The sequence below is a fragment of the Hyperolius riggenbachi genome, chromosome 2 (assembly GCF_040937935.1).
Source record: "Hyperolius riggenbachi isolate aHypRig1 chromosome 2, aHypRig1.pri, whole genome shotgun sequence".
NCBI lineage: Eukaryota > Metazoa > Chordata > Amphibia > Anura > Hyperoliidae > Hyperolius > Hyperolius riggenbachi.
In genome coordinates, this window is record NC_090647.1 from 64,377,046 (window position 1) to 64,393,481 (window position 16,436).

Consider the following 16,436-nt stretch of genomic DNA (forward strand, 5'->3'; position numbering starts at 1 on the left):
TTCAGGTTGGAGTGATCTTGAGATGTCTCCCAGTGCATCACTGCTGAATATATGCAAATTAACCATTGTTACCCCTAGAAGCTAAACACACCTCCAGAACCGCTGGAATGCAATGATGTGTCAGCTTGTTAACTTGTACAGAGCCATAATAATCCAACATGCATACAGATCCATGACATGCACTGATGAGGATCAAACAATCCGAAACAGTCTGCATGCATGTTGGATTATTATGGCTCTGTACAAATTAACAAGCTGACACATCATTGCATTCCAGCGGTTCTGGAGGTGTGTTTAGCTTCTAAGGGCAACAATGGTTAATTTGCATATATTCATCAGTGATGCATTGTGGGAGAAATCTCAAGCTCACTCCAATCTGAATTATTGCAAATTCTTTCTGTTTTAAGAAAGCAAACTCTTGTTTTCCTATGTATCAAGAAGAGAAGCAGGTTGGCATTTGCAACTGATTGTTGTAAAATAGCTTTAATTAATCCGGCTAATGCAGCATAGCAATCATAGTACTTCACATAAATGAATCCGACCCGATCTTATGAAGCTGTGGGGAGAGGTAGGAGAGGTGGAATGCCTGACGATCGTTTCACTCTACTGAGTGTCCTCTGAGGTCCTGGGCCCTTTCTGTTGCTACTATTACTTTATACCGTAGTGTAGTATGTACTGGTAGAAGGTGAAATGGTAGAGTAAATACAATGTACTCACCTCATAGTTAAATGCTGTAAATGCGGGTGGGGACATTAAACCTGACCCCACTCAGGATTAAGAAGTCGCTCTCCGTAGATCAACAAAAAACACCCCTCCACCAAGGGTGGACTTGTACAACGTGGTAAGGATGCAGAGACGCCATAAGGATAAAACTAGCTAAAAAGTTTAAAATTGAGGAGGCAGTGGTGGACTTACCTCCTCCAAGCAGACACAAGATTATGATGATGTATTTTCAATAAAGCAATTTATTTACACACTCCAAAGAACAATGCAACGCGTTTCGCAGGAATGACCCCGCTTCTTCAGGCAATAGGTTGGAGTTTATACGATGGAGGGCTGGAACAAGCACCTCTGTCACAGACTGGGTTTTTGACTGCTGTGTTTTACATGTTTGGCAGTTTAGCTGCCTTAGTATGCCAACCCCTTTCTTCCTGGTGCCCTAGGCCATGTTCTTTGTGGCCTGGCCTCAAACCCGGCCATGTGTAGACACTGAGGATGCTGAGAGCTGCAAACCACTTTTTCTATGTACGGTACATTCAAACAAAGCTACTGTTCAAATGATCATTGTTTTTTATGTACTGTAGATAGTGCTGACATCTATTGCAGCACTTTGTGCCATCCATACTCGCGATCTGTTCCAGCTCACAATCTAATCCCTACCATGGTCTTTGTTCAATGTCCCTAAAGGTGGCCACACACCATACAATTTTTTAAATATCTTCTCAATTTAATAATTGCAATCCATTCTTCTGACCAGTGGCGTAGCTAAGGAGCTGTGGCCCTGATGCAAGTTTTACAATGGGGCCCCCAAGCACTCTCTATATAACAATTGATACGGCGCACCAAAACCTGCCGATGGCAACTACAGTGTCAGAGATGCAAGAAGGGGATGGGGAACAGCTTGTTAATGATTCAAAGTATCTATAGAAGTGATTATTATGAGCAGAGGACCAATAGAGAGCTAATACTGTAGTTGAGGGGGGGGGGGGCCCTCTGGCCCAAGGGCCCCGATGCGGTCGCAACTTCTGCAACCCCTATTGCTACGCCCCTGCTTCTGACTGCCTGAAGCATTTCAAAATTCTGACCATGTACCACACATATGTTCAATGTTTACCCAATTATTCAATTACATCAGACGATGTGTGGGCAGATCGATAAAAGAGACCGAGATCTCTCTGATTGAATCTGATCGGAGAGAGATCTGTTGTCTGCCCATACACCAGCAGACCGATTCCCGATCAATTTCACACTATGAAATCGATCTGGAATTGGCCGTGTGTTGCCGCTAGGGATGGTCGGAAATGTCGATTTACAATTCCGACGAAATTCCTATTTCGGCCAATGCTGATTCCACGGATTTCTGATCGGTTTCCAATTTCCGAGTAGTGGTTTTTTTAGTCATTTTTCCCTTGTCTGATTGGCCAAATACCTCCGAGTTGTTTCTGCATTCTCTGATTTGTCCAATGCTTCCCAGTTCTGTGACTGTTCTAAAATGACTAAATTGCAGTAATGCAGCACTTCCGCAGAAATCCGATTTCAGAGTTCCGATTTCAGATTTCCGTTCGTAAATTCAGAAATTTTAATTCCGTGAAATCCGAATGAGCATCCCTAGATGCTGCATCCGCCAACTGGCCAGCCTGACACCCCCCCCCCCCCCTCCCGGTGTACTATACTTTATCTGTCCAAGTCTGCCACTGGCTCCGCCCCAATCTGCATACATGCGCCCCATGTGGTTGCCAGCATATATGTGGGAGCGTGTGTGACGTCACACTAGTGCCTGCGTTACTACGGCAACTATGGGGCGCATGTTTGCGGATTGCAGTGGAGCCTGGATCCAGCTGCGGATGCGGATAGGTATGTATAGTGCATCGGGCACTGGGGGGGGGGGGGGGTGGTCATCGTGTTCACCACTTATCCTGATATCACTCGTCGTTTCTGCCACGCACCTGATCAACCACGACGGCCCGACATCTTGTAGCAAGTCCAATAAAAATGCTCCGCCATGGTTGCATCGTTGATCAGGCATGCTCTTGGCAGTACCGATTTTCGTCTTATTCGATAATTATTAGTTCACATAAATACTTTGTAGTTCACACGTTCTTGCATTGGTTTACTCCAACTGCTTAAAGAGACACTGAAGCGAAAAAAAAATGATGATATTATGATTTGTATGTGTAGCACAGCTAAGAAATAAAACATTAAGATCAGATACATCAGTGTAATTGTTTCCAGTACAGGAAGAGTTGAGAAACTCCAGTTGTTATCTCTATGCAAACAAGCCATTAAAGAGAACCCGAGGTGTGTTTAAAGAATGTTATCTGCATACAGAGGCTGGATCTGCCTATACAGCCCGGCCTCTGTTGCTATCCCAAACCCCCCTAAGGTCCCCCTGCACTCTGCAATCCCTCATAAATCACAGCCATGCTGTGAGGCTGTGTTTACATCTTTAGTGTCAGTCTCAGCTGCTCCCCCGCCTCCTGCATAGCTCCGGTCCCTGCCCCCGTCCCTTCCCTCCAATCAGCAGGGAGGAAAGGGATGCAGGCGGGGACTGGAGTTCTGCAGGAGGCGGGGAGAGCAGCAGACTGACACTATAGAGATAAACACAGCCAGCTCTGACAAGCTGTTTGTCAGCAGCGTGGCTGTGATTTATGAGGGATTGCAGAGTGCAGGGGGACCTTAGGGGGGTTTGGGATAGCAACAGAGGCTGGGCTGTATAGGCAGATCCAGCCTCTGTATGCAGATAATATTCTTCAAACCCACCTCGGGTTCTCTTTAAGCTCTCCGACTAAGTTAGTCGTGGAGAGGGCTGTTATCTGACTTTTATTATCTCAACTGTTCCTGGACTATTTACTTTTCCTCTGCTAGAGGAGAGGTCATTACTTCACAGACTGCTCTGAAAGACTCATTTTGAATGCTGAGTGTTGTGTAATCTGCACATATTATAGAATGATGCAATGTTAGAAAAAACACTATATACCTGAAAATAAAAGTATGAGAATATTTTCTTTGCTTCTAATCTTCTAGTAATTATTCATAGTACACAACCAATTTACCATATCATATTTTTTTTTTTCACTTCAGTGTCTCTTTAAAGGACAACTGAACTGAGAGATATATGGAGGCTGCCATATTTAATTCCCTTTAAAGAATACCAGTTTCCTGGCTATTCCGCTAATCCGCTGCCTCTAATACTTTTAGCCATAGCTCCTGAACAAGCATGCAGCAGATCAGGTGTTTCTGACATTATTGTCAGATCTGACAAGATTAGCTGCATGCTTGTTTCTGGTGTGATTCAGAAACTACTGCAGCCAAATAGATTATCAGGGTTGTCAGGCAACTGGTATTGCTTAAAAGGAAATAAATATGGCAGCCTCCATATCTCTTTTGCTACAAATGTCCTTTAAACTTCCTCTCACATTTCAGAAACACATTGGTGGAGCAGTCGGCCTTCTTCCAGATTGGCTATAGACTGTGGTAAAAACATGACATCATGATCTCCACTGATGGGCAGGGACTGATGGCAAGCATTCCATGCAGTTTGTAAAGCACAACTTATTATGTTGGCGCTGTACACAAAATAAATAAATCTGCACATTTACACACACCAGTCAGATTGCCGGGCTCGATTTGTTCTTTGGTGCTTTTCATTCTCTTCGAGCCAAATCTACGAGAGCCCAAATCAGACCCTGATGGATTTTAGTGTGCCTGATATTTCAGATGGGGCTTGTGAGGTGCAGCTATCACTGTGGGGTGCTGTAAAGGGCAACTGAAGTGAGAAGAATATGGAGACTGTCATGTTTATATCGTTTTTAAACAATACCAGTTGCCTGGCAGCCCTGCTGATCTATTTGGCAGCAGCAATAGTGTCTGAATCACACCAGAAACAAGCATGCAGCTAATCTTGTCAGATCTGACAATAATGTCAGAAACACCTGTTCTGCTGCATGCTTGTTCAGGGGCTATAGCTAAAAGTATTAGAGGCAGAGGATCAGCAGGATAGCCAGGCAACTGAAGTGAGAGAGATGTGGAGGCTGCCATATTTCTTTAGTTTTAAGCAATACCAGTTGCCTGGCTGTGCTGCTGATCCTCTGCCTCTAATACTTTCAGCCATAGCCCCTGAACAAGCATGCAGCAGATCAGGTGTTTCTGACATTATTGTCAGATCTGAGAACATTAGCTGCATCCTTGTTTCTGGTTTGATTCAGATACTATTGTAGCCAAATAGATTAGCAGAACAGCCAGGCAACTGGTATTGTTTAAAAGGAGATAAATATGGCAGCCACCATATCACTCTCACGTCAGTTCCCCTTTAAAAGGAAATAAATAAGGCAGCATCCATATCCCTCTCATTACAGTTGTCCTTAAAAGCGGACCTGGACTCAAAACTTCCTCTCTACTCTAAAAGATAAGCAACAGCATAATAACCTTTACAGAAAAGCATTTCTTTGTTACAGCTTACAGAACTCCTGCAATAAATCAACAGTCTGTCTACTTCCTGCTTTCAGACAAAGGGCTAACATCCTGTGTTTACATGTTATAGCTGTGTCTGCCGAGGACTTCTGAATTTCTGTGCTCACAAAGCTGAGAGATCAATTTACACTTGTGATTACTTACACATGAGGAGGAATTAGGCAGACTCTCTCAGGGCTCAATCACACCTGAGCGATTAACGTGTGATTCCCGCTAGTCGCTAAAGCGCTAGTGCTATATTACCCTACTAGCCGACCCGCGGCGTAGCATACGCCGCATAAGAGGGTAGAGGGCAGGAAGGGGGTAATGGGCACAGCGGCGGGGAGGGGGGTTGGGCCCCCCTCAACTGGGTCCCCCATGTGTGCTCTACCTCCAGCTTAAAGTGAAGGTCCAGGGAAACCTTGAAAAAAATAAAAATCCCTATCCACTTACCTGGGGCTTCCTCCAGCCCGTGGCAGGCAGGAGGTGCCCTCGCCGCCGCTCCAGAGGCTTCCGGTCGTCTTCGGTGGCCGACCCGACCTGGCCAGGCCGGCTGCCAGGTCGGGCTCTTCTGCGCTCCATGGCCGGGCTCTTCTGCGTCCCACGCGGGCGCGCTGATGTCATCGGACGTCCTCCGGGCTGTACTGCGCAGGCGCAGAACTACTGCGCCTGCGCAGTACAGCCCGGAGGACGTCCGATGACGTCAGCGCGCCAGCGTGGGACGCAGAAGAGCCCGGCCATGGAGCGCAGAAGAGCCCGACCTGGCAGCCGGCCTGGCCAGGTCGGGTCGGCCACCGAAGACGACCAGAAGCCTCTGGAGCGGCGGCGAGGGCACCTCCTGCCTGCCACGGGCTGGAGGAAGCCCCAGGTAAGTGGATAGGGATTTTTATTTTTTTCAAGAGTTCCCTGAACCTTCCCTTTAAGCTCAGCAGGACCCCCCCCCCCCTCAACTGGGTCCCCCATGTGTGCTCTACCTCCAGCTTAAGCTCAGCAGGACCCCCCCCCCCCCCCTAACCTGGGTCCCCCATGTGCACTCCCCCTCCAGCATAAGCTCAGCAGGAACCCCCCTCACCTGGGTCCCTCATGTGCGCTTCCCCTCCAGCTTAAGCTCAGCAGGACCCCCCCCTCACCTGGGTCCCCCATGTGCACTCCCCCTCTAGCTTAAGCTCAGCAGGAACCCCCCCCCCCCCCCTCACCTGGGTCTCCCATGTGCGCTCCCCCTCCTGCTTAAGTACAGTAGCAGCCGCCACTATTAGTAAGAGGCAGCAGGCGGGGATGACTCACCTCTTCCGTGTTCCATCGTGCGTTCCACTGTCGTCACTTCCTGCAATGCCACACACGGTATTGGTGTAATTTGCCTTTTTAAAACAGAAGGAAATCTGCAATAATTCAGCTATAAGGGCTGGTGCACACCGAGCGGCTTTTTGGGCGTTTTCAGATCCGCTTGCGGCTGCGGATCTGCTTGGTCAATGTATTTCAATGGGGTGGTGCACACCAGAGCGGCAGGCGTTTTGCAGAAACGAAAAATGCCTGGGTGAGGCATTTTTTGGATTTCGGATGCGTTTCTGCCTCAATGTTAAGTATAGGAAAAACGCAAACCGCTCTGAAAAACGGCACTTCAGAGCGGTTTTGCAGGCGTTTTTGTTACAGAAGCTGTTCAGTAACAGCTTTACTGTAACAATATATGAAATCTACTATACTGAAAACCGCAGCAGCAATCCGCAAAACGCTAGCAAAACGCCTCATAAAAATAAAAAAAAGCGTTTAAAAATCTGCTAGCATTTTGCGGATCTGCTAGCGGGTTTTGGTGTGCACCAGCCCTCAGGGCTGGTGCACACCGAGCGGCTTTTTGGGCGTTTTCAGATCCGCTTGCGGCTGCGGATCTGCTTGGTCAATGTATCTCAATGGGGTGGTGCACACCAGAGCGGCAGGCGTTTTGCAGAAACGAAAAATGCCTGGGTGAGGCATTTTTTTGGATTTCGGATGCGTTTCTGCCTCAATGTTAAGTATAGGAAAAACGCAAACCGCTCTGAAAAACGGCACTTCAGAGCGGTTTTGCAGGCGTTTTTGTTACAGAAGCTGTTCAGTAACAGCTTTACTGTAACAATATATGAAATCTACTATACTGAAAACCGCAGCAGCAATCCGCAAAACGCTAGCAAAACGCCTCATAAAAATAAAAAAAAGCGTTTAAAAATCTGCTAGCATTTTGCGGATCTGCTAGCGGGTTTTGGTGTGCACCAGCCCTCAGTGAACATTTGTGGTTACACACAATGCACTGCTACTAAATATGCAAATTATTCCTTTTCACCTTTGGTAAGTCAAGCAAGCCTATAGCTTTAAGTTTTACACAATCATATCAAACCCACATGTGACAGCCTATTTCTGTGGACATGTGGTCCTCATCAGTACATAGCAGGGATTGATATGGCTGTATGAGATAGGGCTTGGGCCAGTACAACAGAGTAACCAAGCAGCTCAGGGTGACCCAAACTACTAAGACTGTATAGGAGGATAAAAGAGACCAAAAAGCCCTCCTACTAAAAAAAGCAAAGCTTGGTGTAATTTTCCTTCTTAAAACAGAAGCAAATCTGCAATAATTCAGCTATGAGGCCTAGTGCACACCAGAGCGTTTCGGCTGCGGTTTGCGATCCGCTTGCGGGTGCGGATCCGCTTGGGTAATGTATCTCAATGGGGTGGGTCACACCGGAGCGGGAGGCGTTTTGCAGAAACGCTACTCCCGGGCTGCTGCAGATTTTGGATTGTGGATGCGTTTCTGCCTCAATGTTAAGTATAGAAAAAACGCAAACCGCTCTGAAAAACGGCACTTCAGAGCGGTTTGCCAGGCGTTTTTTGTTACAGTAGCTGTTCAGTAACAGCTTTACTGTAACAATATCTGAAATCTAGTACATCAAAAACGCTACACAAAACCGCAAAATGCTAGCTGAAACGCTACAGAAAAATAAGAAAAAGCGTTTCAAAATCTGCTAGCATATTGCGGATCTGCTAGCGGGTTTTGGTGTGCACCAGGCCTAAGTGAACATTTGTGGTTACCCACAATGCACTGCTACTGAATATGCAAATTATATCTCTTTGCCCTTGGTTTGATATGACACTACTTCTTCTTCTTGCTTGGACCAGCCCCTTCTTCTTGCTTGGACCGGCCCTGGGGGCAGGGCGCTACTTCTTCTTCTTGCTTGAAGGTTGAGGCACTTAGCCTATTATATATATAGATGGCAGTGTTCCCACTGACATGATTGGTGCTGATCGTGGGCGTTTTGCGATTAGCCTCAATCGCAAAAAGTGTTCCCTGCACCATTTTGCAGCGATTCTGGAGAGCGCTGACCACGATCACTCTGAGTCGCGGAGCTGTCCAGGGATTTTGCCACGCTAATCACGGTAAAATCACTCACGCAAAACGCTAGCGATAAGTGTTTTGCTCTTTTTAGATGTGAACGGTGCCTAAAAACACACAGGGCGCATTTCTCTCTGCTTTCCTTGTGCCCTGTGCAAGTGTTCAGGTCCATTCTAATGCGATCATTCCCAGGATGACGCTGCCGGTCTCACTTATCAACATATGGAAACTATTTTAAGGACATGTTCTCACAGCTTAAGGAAAGCTTCACATATGTTAAGCTGTTTTGTACAAAAATAAATATTACCTAGAAATGTGACATTTTGCCTTCCTCATCTGCTAACATTGCTGCTTTTGAATTTAGAGCAGGAGTGTTTTTTTCTTTTCCATAAATATGCTACATGCCTTTCATAGCTAAGCGGCCAAAAGAGTTGTGTAGAGATAAACTTTTCCTGCCTGCTGGTGACCCATTTAAAGAGAAACTCCGACCAAGAATTGAACTTTATCCCAATCAGTAGCTGATACCCCCTTTTACATGAGAAATCTATTTCTTTTCACAAACTGACCATCAGGGGGCGCTGTATGACTGATATTGTGGTGAAACCCCTCCCACGAGAAACTCTGAGTACATACTCCTGACAGTTTCCTGTCTGTGAACCTTGCTGCATTGTGGGAAATAGCTGTTTACAGCTGTTTCCAACTGCCAAAAAACCATGCAGCAGCTACATCACCTGCCAACAGTAAAAATGTCACCATGTAATAAATGTCAGAATGTAAATCAGGGATTTAAAGGTTTTTACAATGGGCAAACACTGATTAAATTATTTATACATAAGTATTGTAAAAATGAAGCACTTTTTTTATTACATTATTTTCACTGGAGTTCCTCTTTAAGGGGCGCTGAGTAGACGCCGTGGGTTTGCATGTAAGAATACCTACGTCTATTTGGTAAAGAGGAGACACTCACTGGCCCCTTAGGTAAGCGCTCCTGCTCCCGGGCTGGCTGCTATAAATTACATAGCAATTAGTGACTCTGACATTAAGTGGCGCTGTGACCCAGAACGAGAAGACTGCGGGACCTCACTGCACATGCGCAGGCTTCCTGGCTTCTTCCTCCCCTCCGCTTGCGAACCGCAATATGACGAGTGGCAGAGGGAAGGGGAAAAAGCCAGGAAGCCTGCGCAGGTGCAGTGAGGTCCCGCAGTCTTCCTGTTCCGGGTCATAGCACGACTTTATGTCAGAGTCGCTGATTACAATGTAGTTGATAGCAGCCATCCCGGGAGTAGGAGCGCTTACCTAAGGGGCTGGTGAGTGTCTCCTCTTTACCAAATAGCTGTGGGTATGCTTATATGCATACCCACGGCCTCTGCTCAGGGTCCATTTAACTTGAACTGCCCTGGACTTTCATTGCTCCACCAGCAGATGAGTCTAAGGATTTTACGCCATCCTGAACCTCCACCATCCACCAGCAGGTGGCTTGTTACTGCTGTTGAAAAGACTTGCAGTTCTCTGTTTGGCCTGCGGATGGCTTTAACAGAACTCTCAACACCGACTGCATGATTGTCCATAATAAGCCAAAATTACTTTCCTACTTGTCATATTGTACTTTAAGTTAGAATAAAATTTTAAAGATGATCACACCCTAGACCAGGGTTCCCCAAACGTTTTGGGTCGAGGGCCAACATACATCAGACTGCTGGAGGGCCGGAGTATACATAAGATTATGTAGAAGTCTTTGTGCGCCAGACAGTAAAGCATACCCAGGTGACAACCTGCAGTCCAATTGGACAGCAGTGTCACCTGATGTGAAATTTGATTGGAAACCAGCGAATTACTGCTTTCTGTCTTCCATGTGGATAGGTGGTGCCAGCACTGATATTCTATATGTGGACCACCAATGTTTAAAGATGCAGCTGACCACATCTATAAGTAATACATTTTCTGTGTGGGAGGCCGGTAAAAAATCCTCAGGGGCCACATTCGGCCCACGGGCCGTAGTTTGAGGACCACTGCCCTAGACAGCAGAAGACATGCATGACTAAGATGTCCTTTTTTTTTTACTAATAGCAATAAAAACAGTCAGTTTTTAGATGTAGTGCGAACCTAGCCTAAATGATATGTTAACACGTGTATCGCGCTCTTCATTACAAAATCTCTGCCAGGTTAGGGGGTACCTAAAAAGCTCCACTGACCCTTGGCACTCGCCATGATGCTTTTAGAGAAGGGGAGACTTCCATCTGCTTTCTTTATTGGCAGGGGTGGAACTACAGGGGAGAAGGCCCTGCTACTGCAGGGGGGCCCAGAAGTGTGTGTGTGTGGGGGGCCCCCAACTACTAACCTTCTCTTCCTCTGATACAGGGGACTATACTTCACATCCGGGGCTTGATTCACAAAACGGTGCTGTTAGCATGCTGTGAAAAGTTCTTTGCGCCCAAGTTCACGTGATAACGGTTTTCGCGTGGAAAAATTCGCATCCGCACGTCAACACAAATTTTTCACGTGTTAACGGTCACCTTAGCATGATAATTTGAGTGAACTTGACCGTTAACGTGTGAAAAATTTGTGGTAACCTGCGAATGTGAATTTTTGCGCACCAAAATCGTTTTTCGTGAGAAAACCATTTTCACCCTAAAACGCTCGAAAAGCCATGCTAACGGGTAGCACCGTATTGTGGATCAAGCCCTAGGTGTTTTTGTGGCTACACATGTTATGGGTGTGAAGATCCTGATGGCCACACTTGTTTTATGACCCTTGTAAGATGGGCCCCATGATTTGTAGTTACCAGGGCTTTGGAGTTGAGGAGTCGGAGTAATTCTTGGGTAACTGGAGTTAGTGGTTTCATAGAGGCGTTGGTGATTTTCGTACCCACTCCTTAGCCCTGCAAGGGTTGTGGTTGAGGAGTTGGAGCAATTCTGGGTACCTGGAGTTGTTGGTTGGTTTCATAAACTGAGGAGTCAGAGTTGAAGTAGGACGATTTTTGTACCCACTCCATAGCCCTGCAAGGGTTGTGGTCGAGGAGCCGGAGTAATTTTGGGAACCTTGAGTCGGGGGTATCATAACTGATGAGTCAGAGTTGGAGTTGGATGATATTTGTACCGACTCCACAGCCCTGGTAGTTGCAACCCTGCTTATTTTTTTTTAGTTATGTTCCAGTGAAAGGTTCTCCATCAGTTCCTTTAGTTATCGTGAGTTTTGCAGAGAATCATCTGAATGCAAGTGAATCCGATTGATCAAACACGTACAGTACCTCTGCCTGATCTAGTAGCTTAGCAATACACCTCTTGCTTTGTACGCCTCCTGGTCACTTGCCCTTTTGTGTAATGGCAGCAGGGAAGCTTAGAGAAATAAATGACCAGAAGCAAGTAGTGTGGGAAACCTGGTTGATCACGTACGGAAGAGACAGAGGTGGCAAAATATGCATTTGTTACACATTGATTGGATTTCCTTTCCTCGCAGGCTGACTCCTTAATTGACAAAGAACACCAGAACTTCTACAACGCCTCTCTGGAGTACATCTTTAAGGTGCAGGAAGTGCAGGAGAAGAAGAAGTTTGAATTTGTTGAGCCTGTAAGTATGATTGTTTTAACCCATTTTGTTTTCAAAGGACAAGCGAGGTGAGGAAATAAAACTATCTTTACATACCCTGGGCTTCTTCCAGCCCTTACAAGTTACATGTGTCCCTCGTCGCATCTCCAGTCTTACGCTGACTGAAGATCACCAACTTCTGATGGGTCAGCGTTTTCTGTGCAGGCGCAGTACGCTCCTAGTGACGTGGATGCGCAACGTGGGCCCTATAGGGGCTGGAAGAAGCCCCAGGTAAGTAAAGATATTTTTATTTCCTCACCTCACTTGTCATTTAAGGGAAAGTAATTTCATAATTGGTATACATTGTTTTGTTATTGGTTTTTAGCCGTTTTGCATACTGGCAGGATACCACTTTCTATTGTTTACAGTTAAAACTCCTGATTTCCTCAGTATTTACTAAAGTGCTGATAAGACCTACACTGGGTGGTTAAGACTACTGAGACACAATGAATAATGAGAGAAAGAAGTGGAAGACTGTGAATCTAAGTAGAACAGCTTAGAACCACATGTTTGAAACGGGTAACAGAACACACTGCTGCCAGTTTACGGTCACGTTAGTTAAAGTGTACCTGAGGTGAACCTAAAGAATAAAACGAGTTACCTAAGAAGAGGGAGGCCTCTGGATTCCCAGGTCCTCTTGGTTTCCTTCATTTCCCTGCACTGACCCCCAGAACCTATCTGACAAGAGATTGTCAGATGTGTTATCTTGGTTATGCCCCTCTTCATGCACGAGCGAGTTTGGTCGTGCCTGCGCACTGAGCCTGAGGCGCTCGTCCACGAGCTGCTCCTTGCTACTGGACAGACTTGGCCATACTCGTGTGGGTGCCGCATAGCCACTCTCATGCATGAAGAGCGCAAACACAAACTTTTAGTGTGGTGATGGTTGGGGGATGGAGGGGGGAGGGGGTCATGGGTAGAATTTTTAGCTAAGTATCTCATTTTTTATGCCATCCTCTCTCGTTTGCCATACCCACTATGATGTAGCGTTTCTCTCATGGTCTCACAATGTGGTCTTTCGTTCTCTCTTTCTTACCTACTATAGCCATTATACTGAGTTGTCTCTCTCACCAACCATACCCACTATGGTGTAGTGGCTTCCACACGGTCTAACATACCATAGTGGCTATGATGCATCTCCCTCACAGCCTCACCTACCATACTCACTATGATGTGGTGTCTGTCCTCAGTAAGGTTCTACACCACCTTCAGTTAGTATAGAATGCCACTGCCACATATCACCTATTCTTTGCTCACTCCACTGGTTGCCAATAAAATGGAGAATCCTCTTCAAGATTGACCTACTGAATTTCAAATCCCTTCACACCTTAAGTCCTGGCTGTTTGAAGGACTTGTTTCAGTTACACCACACCATCCACAACTGCAGATCAACAATATCTAATTAAGTCATGACTCATCTCCAGAGTCCATCTCAAAATCTTTGGAACCAAGACCTTCTGACATTTGTTTCTGTGCCTTGGAACTCCCCGGCACACTCAATAAGGACAGCATCATCACTAAATGTGTTTTAATCCATATTTAAAGGCCACCTGTCTGGTCTGGCATTTATGGACATGTCACTTTTACCTCTGTGATTCAGGGTATTCTACCTCTGCCATTGATTACCAAGACATGCTAAGCGTTTGGAGTCCTGTAGCAGAAAATAATTTTGGAGATGGTGTCATTGTAACGTGTCACTATTACTGTATACATTTGAGCAATATAGCTACAATATTGACCAGGGACCTTTTTAAGCCCACAAATATACAGTACGCTATAATTTTAAAACTTTATTTAACAAATATGCTGTAATATAAAGTGCAGTAATGATACCAAGTTTCCAAATCAAGTTTTGGTCTTCAAAAAGATAGTGTTAAAAAAACAACCTGAGGCAGAGTGGAACACACATAGATAATTACCTTGGAAGAGGGAAGACCCTTGTGTCCCCCTTGCCCCGACCACTGCTCACCAGGAGTTTTAAGTTAGTGGCCATGCTGCTCCTTATATACGAATGCGGCCATTCTGTGACTGCGTGAGTGCGCCCATAGCTGCACGGTTGCGCATCCTTGAGCGGTACTGGCTTACTGTTCAGACGTGGCCCACTCGTGCAGGCGTAGTGTGGCCACATTTGAGTGCAGGCACGTGAACATATCTGGGTAGCACGGTGGTGTAGTGGTTATCACTCTCGCCTTGCAGTACTGCGTCACTGGTTCGAATCCCAGCCAGGTTAACATCTGCAAGGAGTTTGTATTTTCTCCCTGTGTCTGAGTGGGTTTCCTCCAAACACTCTGGTTTCCTCCCACATCCCAAAAACATACAGATAAGTTAATTGGCTTCCCCTAAATTGGCCCTAGGCTATGATACATGCACCACACGATACATACATATACATATGACTATGGTAAGGACTAGATTGTGAGCCCCTTTGAGGGACGGTTAGTGACAAGACAATACTCTGTACAGTGCTGTGTAATATGTTGGCACCATATAAATAAAATAAATATCTGATGACCTATTATTGAAAATGTTACGGGGGTTCATGTAGGGATGAAAAGTCGAGGAGTTCGGAGCAGTTTTTGGGTACCTGGAGTTGGTGGTATCATAAACTGAGGAGTTGCAGTCAGATGGTAAGTATTAGACTAAGGAGTTGGATTTGAGGAGTTGAAACAATTTTGGGTACCCGGAGTCGGGTAAGCGTTTAGGGTGCATCCAATGCGCCTATAAAGAAGAATTGTAGTGAACGTAATGAATAAAGTTACCAGTACTTACTATTTTTACAATATTCATATATTCTGAAATTTATCACAGATAACGACATCTGTAGTCCTGGCAGGTGATCTCTGAGGAATGTGTATTGAGAGCTCTAAAGCCAGTAGTAAATATACCTGGGGGGAGGGGGGTAATTCCACATAGCTAATCAGCCTAGGCTAAGCATCACTGGGAGGGTGTGGCTATATATACAGTAGATATAGGAAAGGTTTCTAAAAGGATGCTAAAACCAGGAAAATTACCATAAAAGTGGTATCCTTAATAATTTACTGCATTTATAATCTATATATATAATAGGCTAAGTGCCTCAACCTTCAAGCAAGAAGAAGAAGTAGCGCCCTGCCCCCAGGGCCGGTCCAAGCAAGAAGAAGGGGCTGGTCCATGCAAGAAGAAGAAGTAGTGCCATATCAAACCAAGGGCAAAGACGGATAATTTGCATATTCAGTAGCAGTGCATTGTGGGTAACCACAAATGTTCACTTATAGCTGAATTATTGCAGATTTGCTTCTGTTTTAAGAAGGCAAATTACACCAAGCTTCGCTTTTTTTAGTAGGATAGATGTTTGGTCTCTTTTATCCTCCTATACATTCTTAGTAGTTTGGGTCACCCTGAGCTGCTTGGTTACTCTGTTGTACTGGCCCAAGCCCCATCTCAAACAGCCAGATCAATTTCTGCTATGTACTGATGAGGACCACATGTCTGAAATAGGCTGTCACATGTGGGTTTGATATAATTGTGTAAAACTTAAAGCTATAGGCTTGCTTGACTTACCGAAGGTGAAAAGGAATAATTTGCATATTTAGTAGTGGTGCATTGTGGGTAATCACAAATGTTCATTTATAGCTGAAATTTTGCAGATTTTCTTCTGTTTTAAGAAGGCAAATTACACCAAGCTTTGATTTTTTTAGTAGATGGTGTTTTTGGTCCTTTTATCCACATACTAGCCGACCCGCGGCGTAGCATACGTCACATAAGAGGGTAGAGGGCAGGAAGTGGGTATTGTGCACAGCGGTGGGGAGGGGGGTTGGACCCTCCCTCAACTGGGTCCCCCATGTGCACTCCCCCTCCAGCTTAAGCTCAGCAGGACCCCCCCCCCCCCCCTCACCTTGGTCCCCCATGTGCGCTCCCCCTCCAGCTTAAGCACAGTAGCAGCCGCCACTATTAGTAAGAGGCAGCGGGCGGGGATGACTCACCTCTTCCGTGTTCCATCGTGCGTTCCACTGTCGTCACTTCCTGCAATGCCGCACACTGTATTGGTGTAATTTGCCTTTTTAAAACAGAAGGAAATCTGCACTAATTCAGCTATAAGTGAACATTTGTAATTAACCACAATGCACTGCTACTAAATATGCAAATTACCTCTTTTCCCCCTTGGTAAGCCAAGCAAGCATCCAGAGCCACTGGTGTATAGCAAGCATATAGCTTTACATTTTACACAGCCATATCAAACCCACATGTGACAGCCTGTGTCAGACTTTTGGTCCTCATCAGTACATGGCAGAGATTGATAAAGCTGTATGAGATAGGGCTTGGACCAGTACAACAGAGTAGCAAAGCAGCT

The 16,436-nt window shown here is 45.7% G+C and overlaps 1 protein-coding gene across 2 annotated transcripts in view; it reads left to right on the forward strand.

The window, feature by feature from the left end:
- The window catches only part of ARHGAP42 (Rho GTPase activating protein 42), a 426,935-nt gene that overhangs the window by 294,674 nt on the left and 115,825 nt on the right, over positions 1-16,436 (forward strand). For both annotated transcript variants that reach the window (XM_068266846.1, XM_068266847.1), the window contains exon 6: positions 11,981-12,091. In XM_068266846.1, coding sequence (XP_068122947.1) covers positions 11,981-12,091 — 111 coding nt within the window. The remainder of the gene's footprint in view (positions 1-11,980; positions 12,092-16,436) is intronic.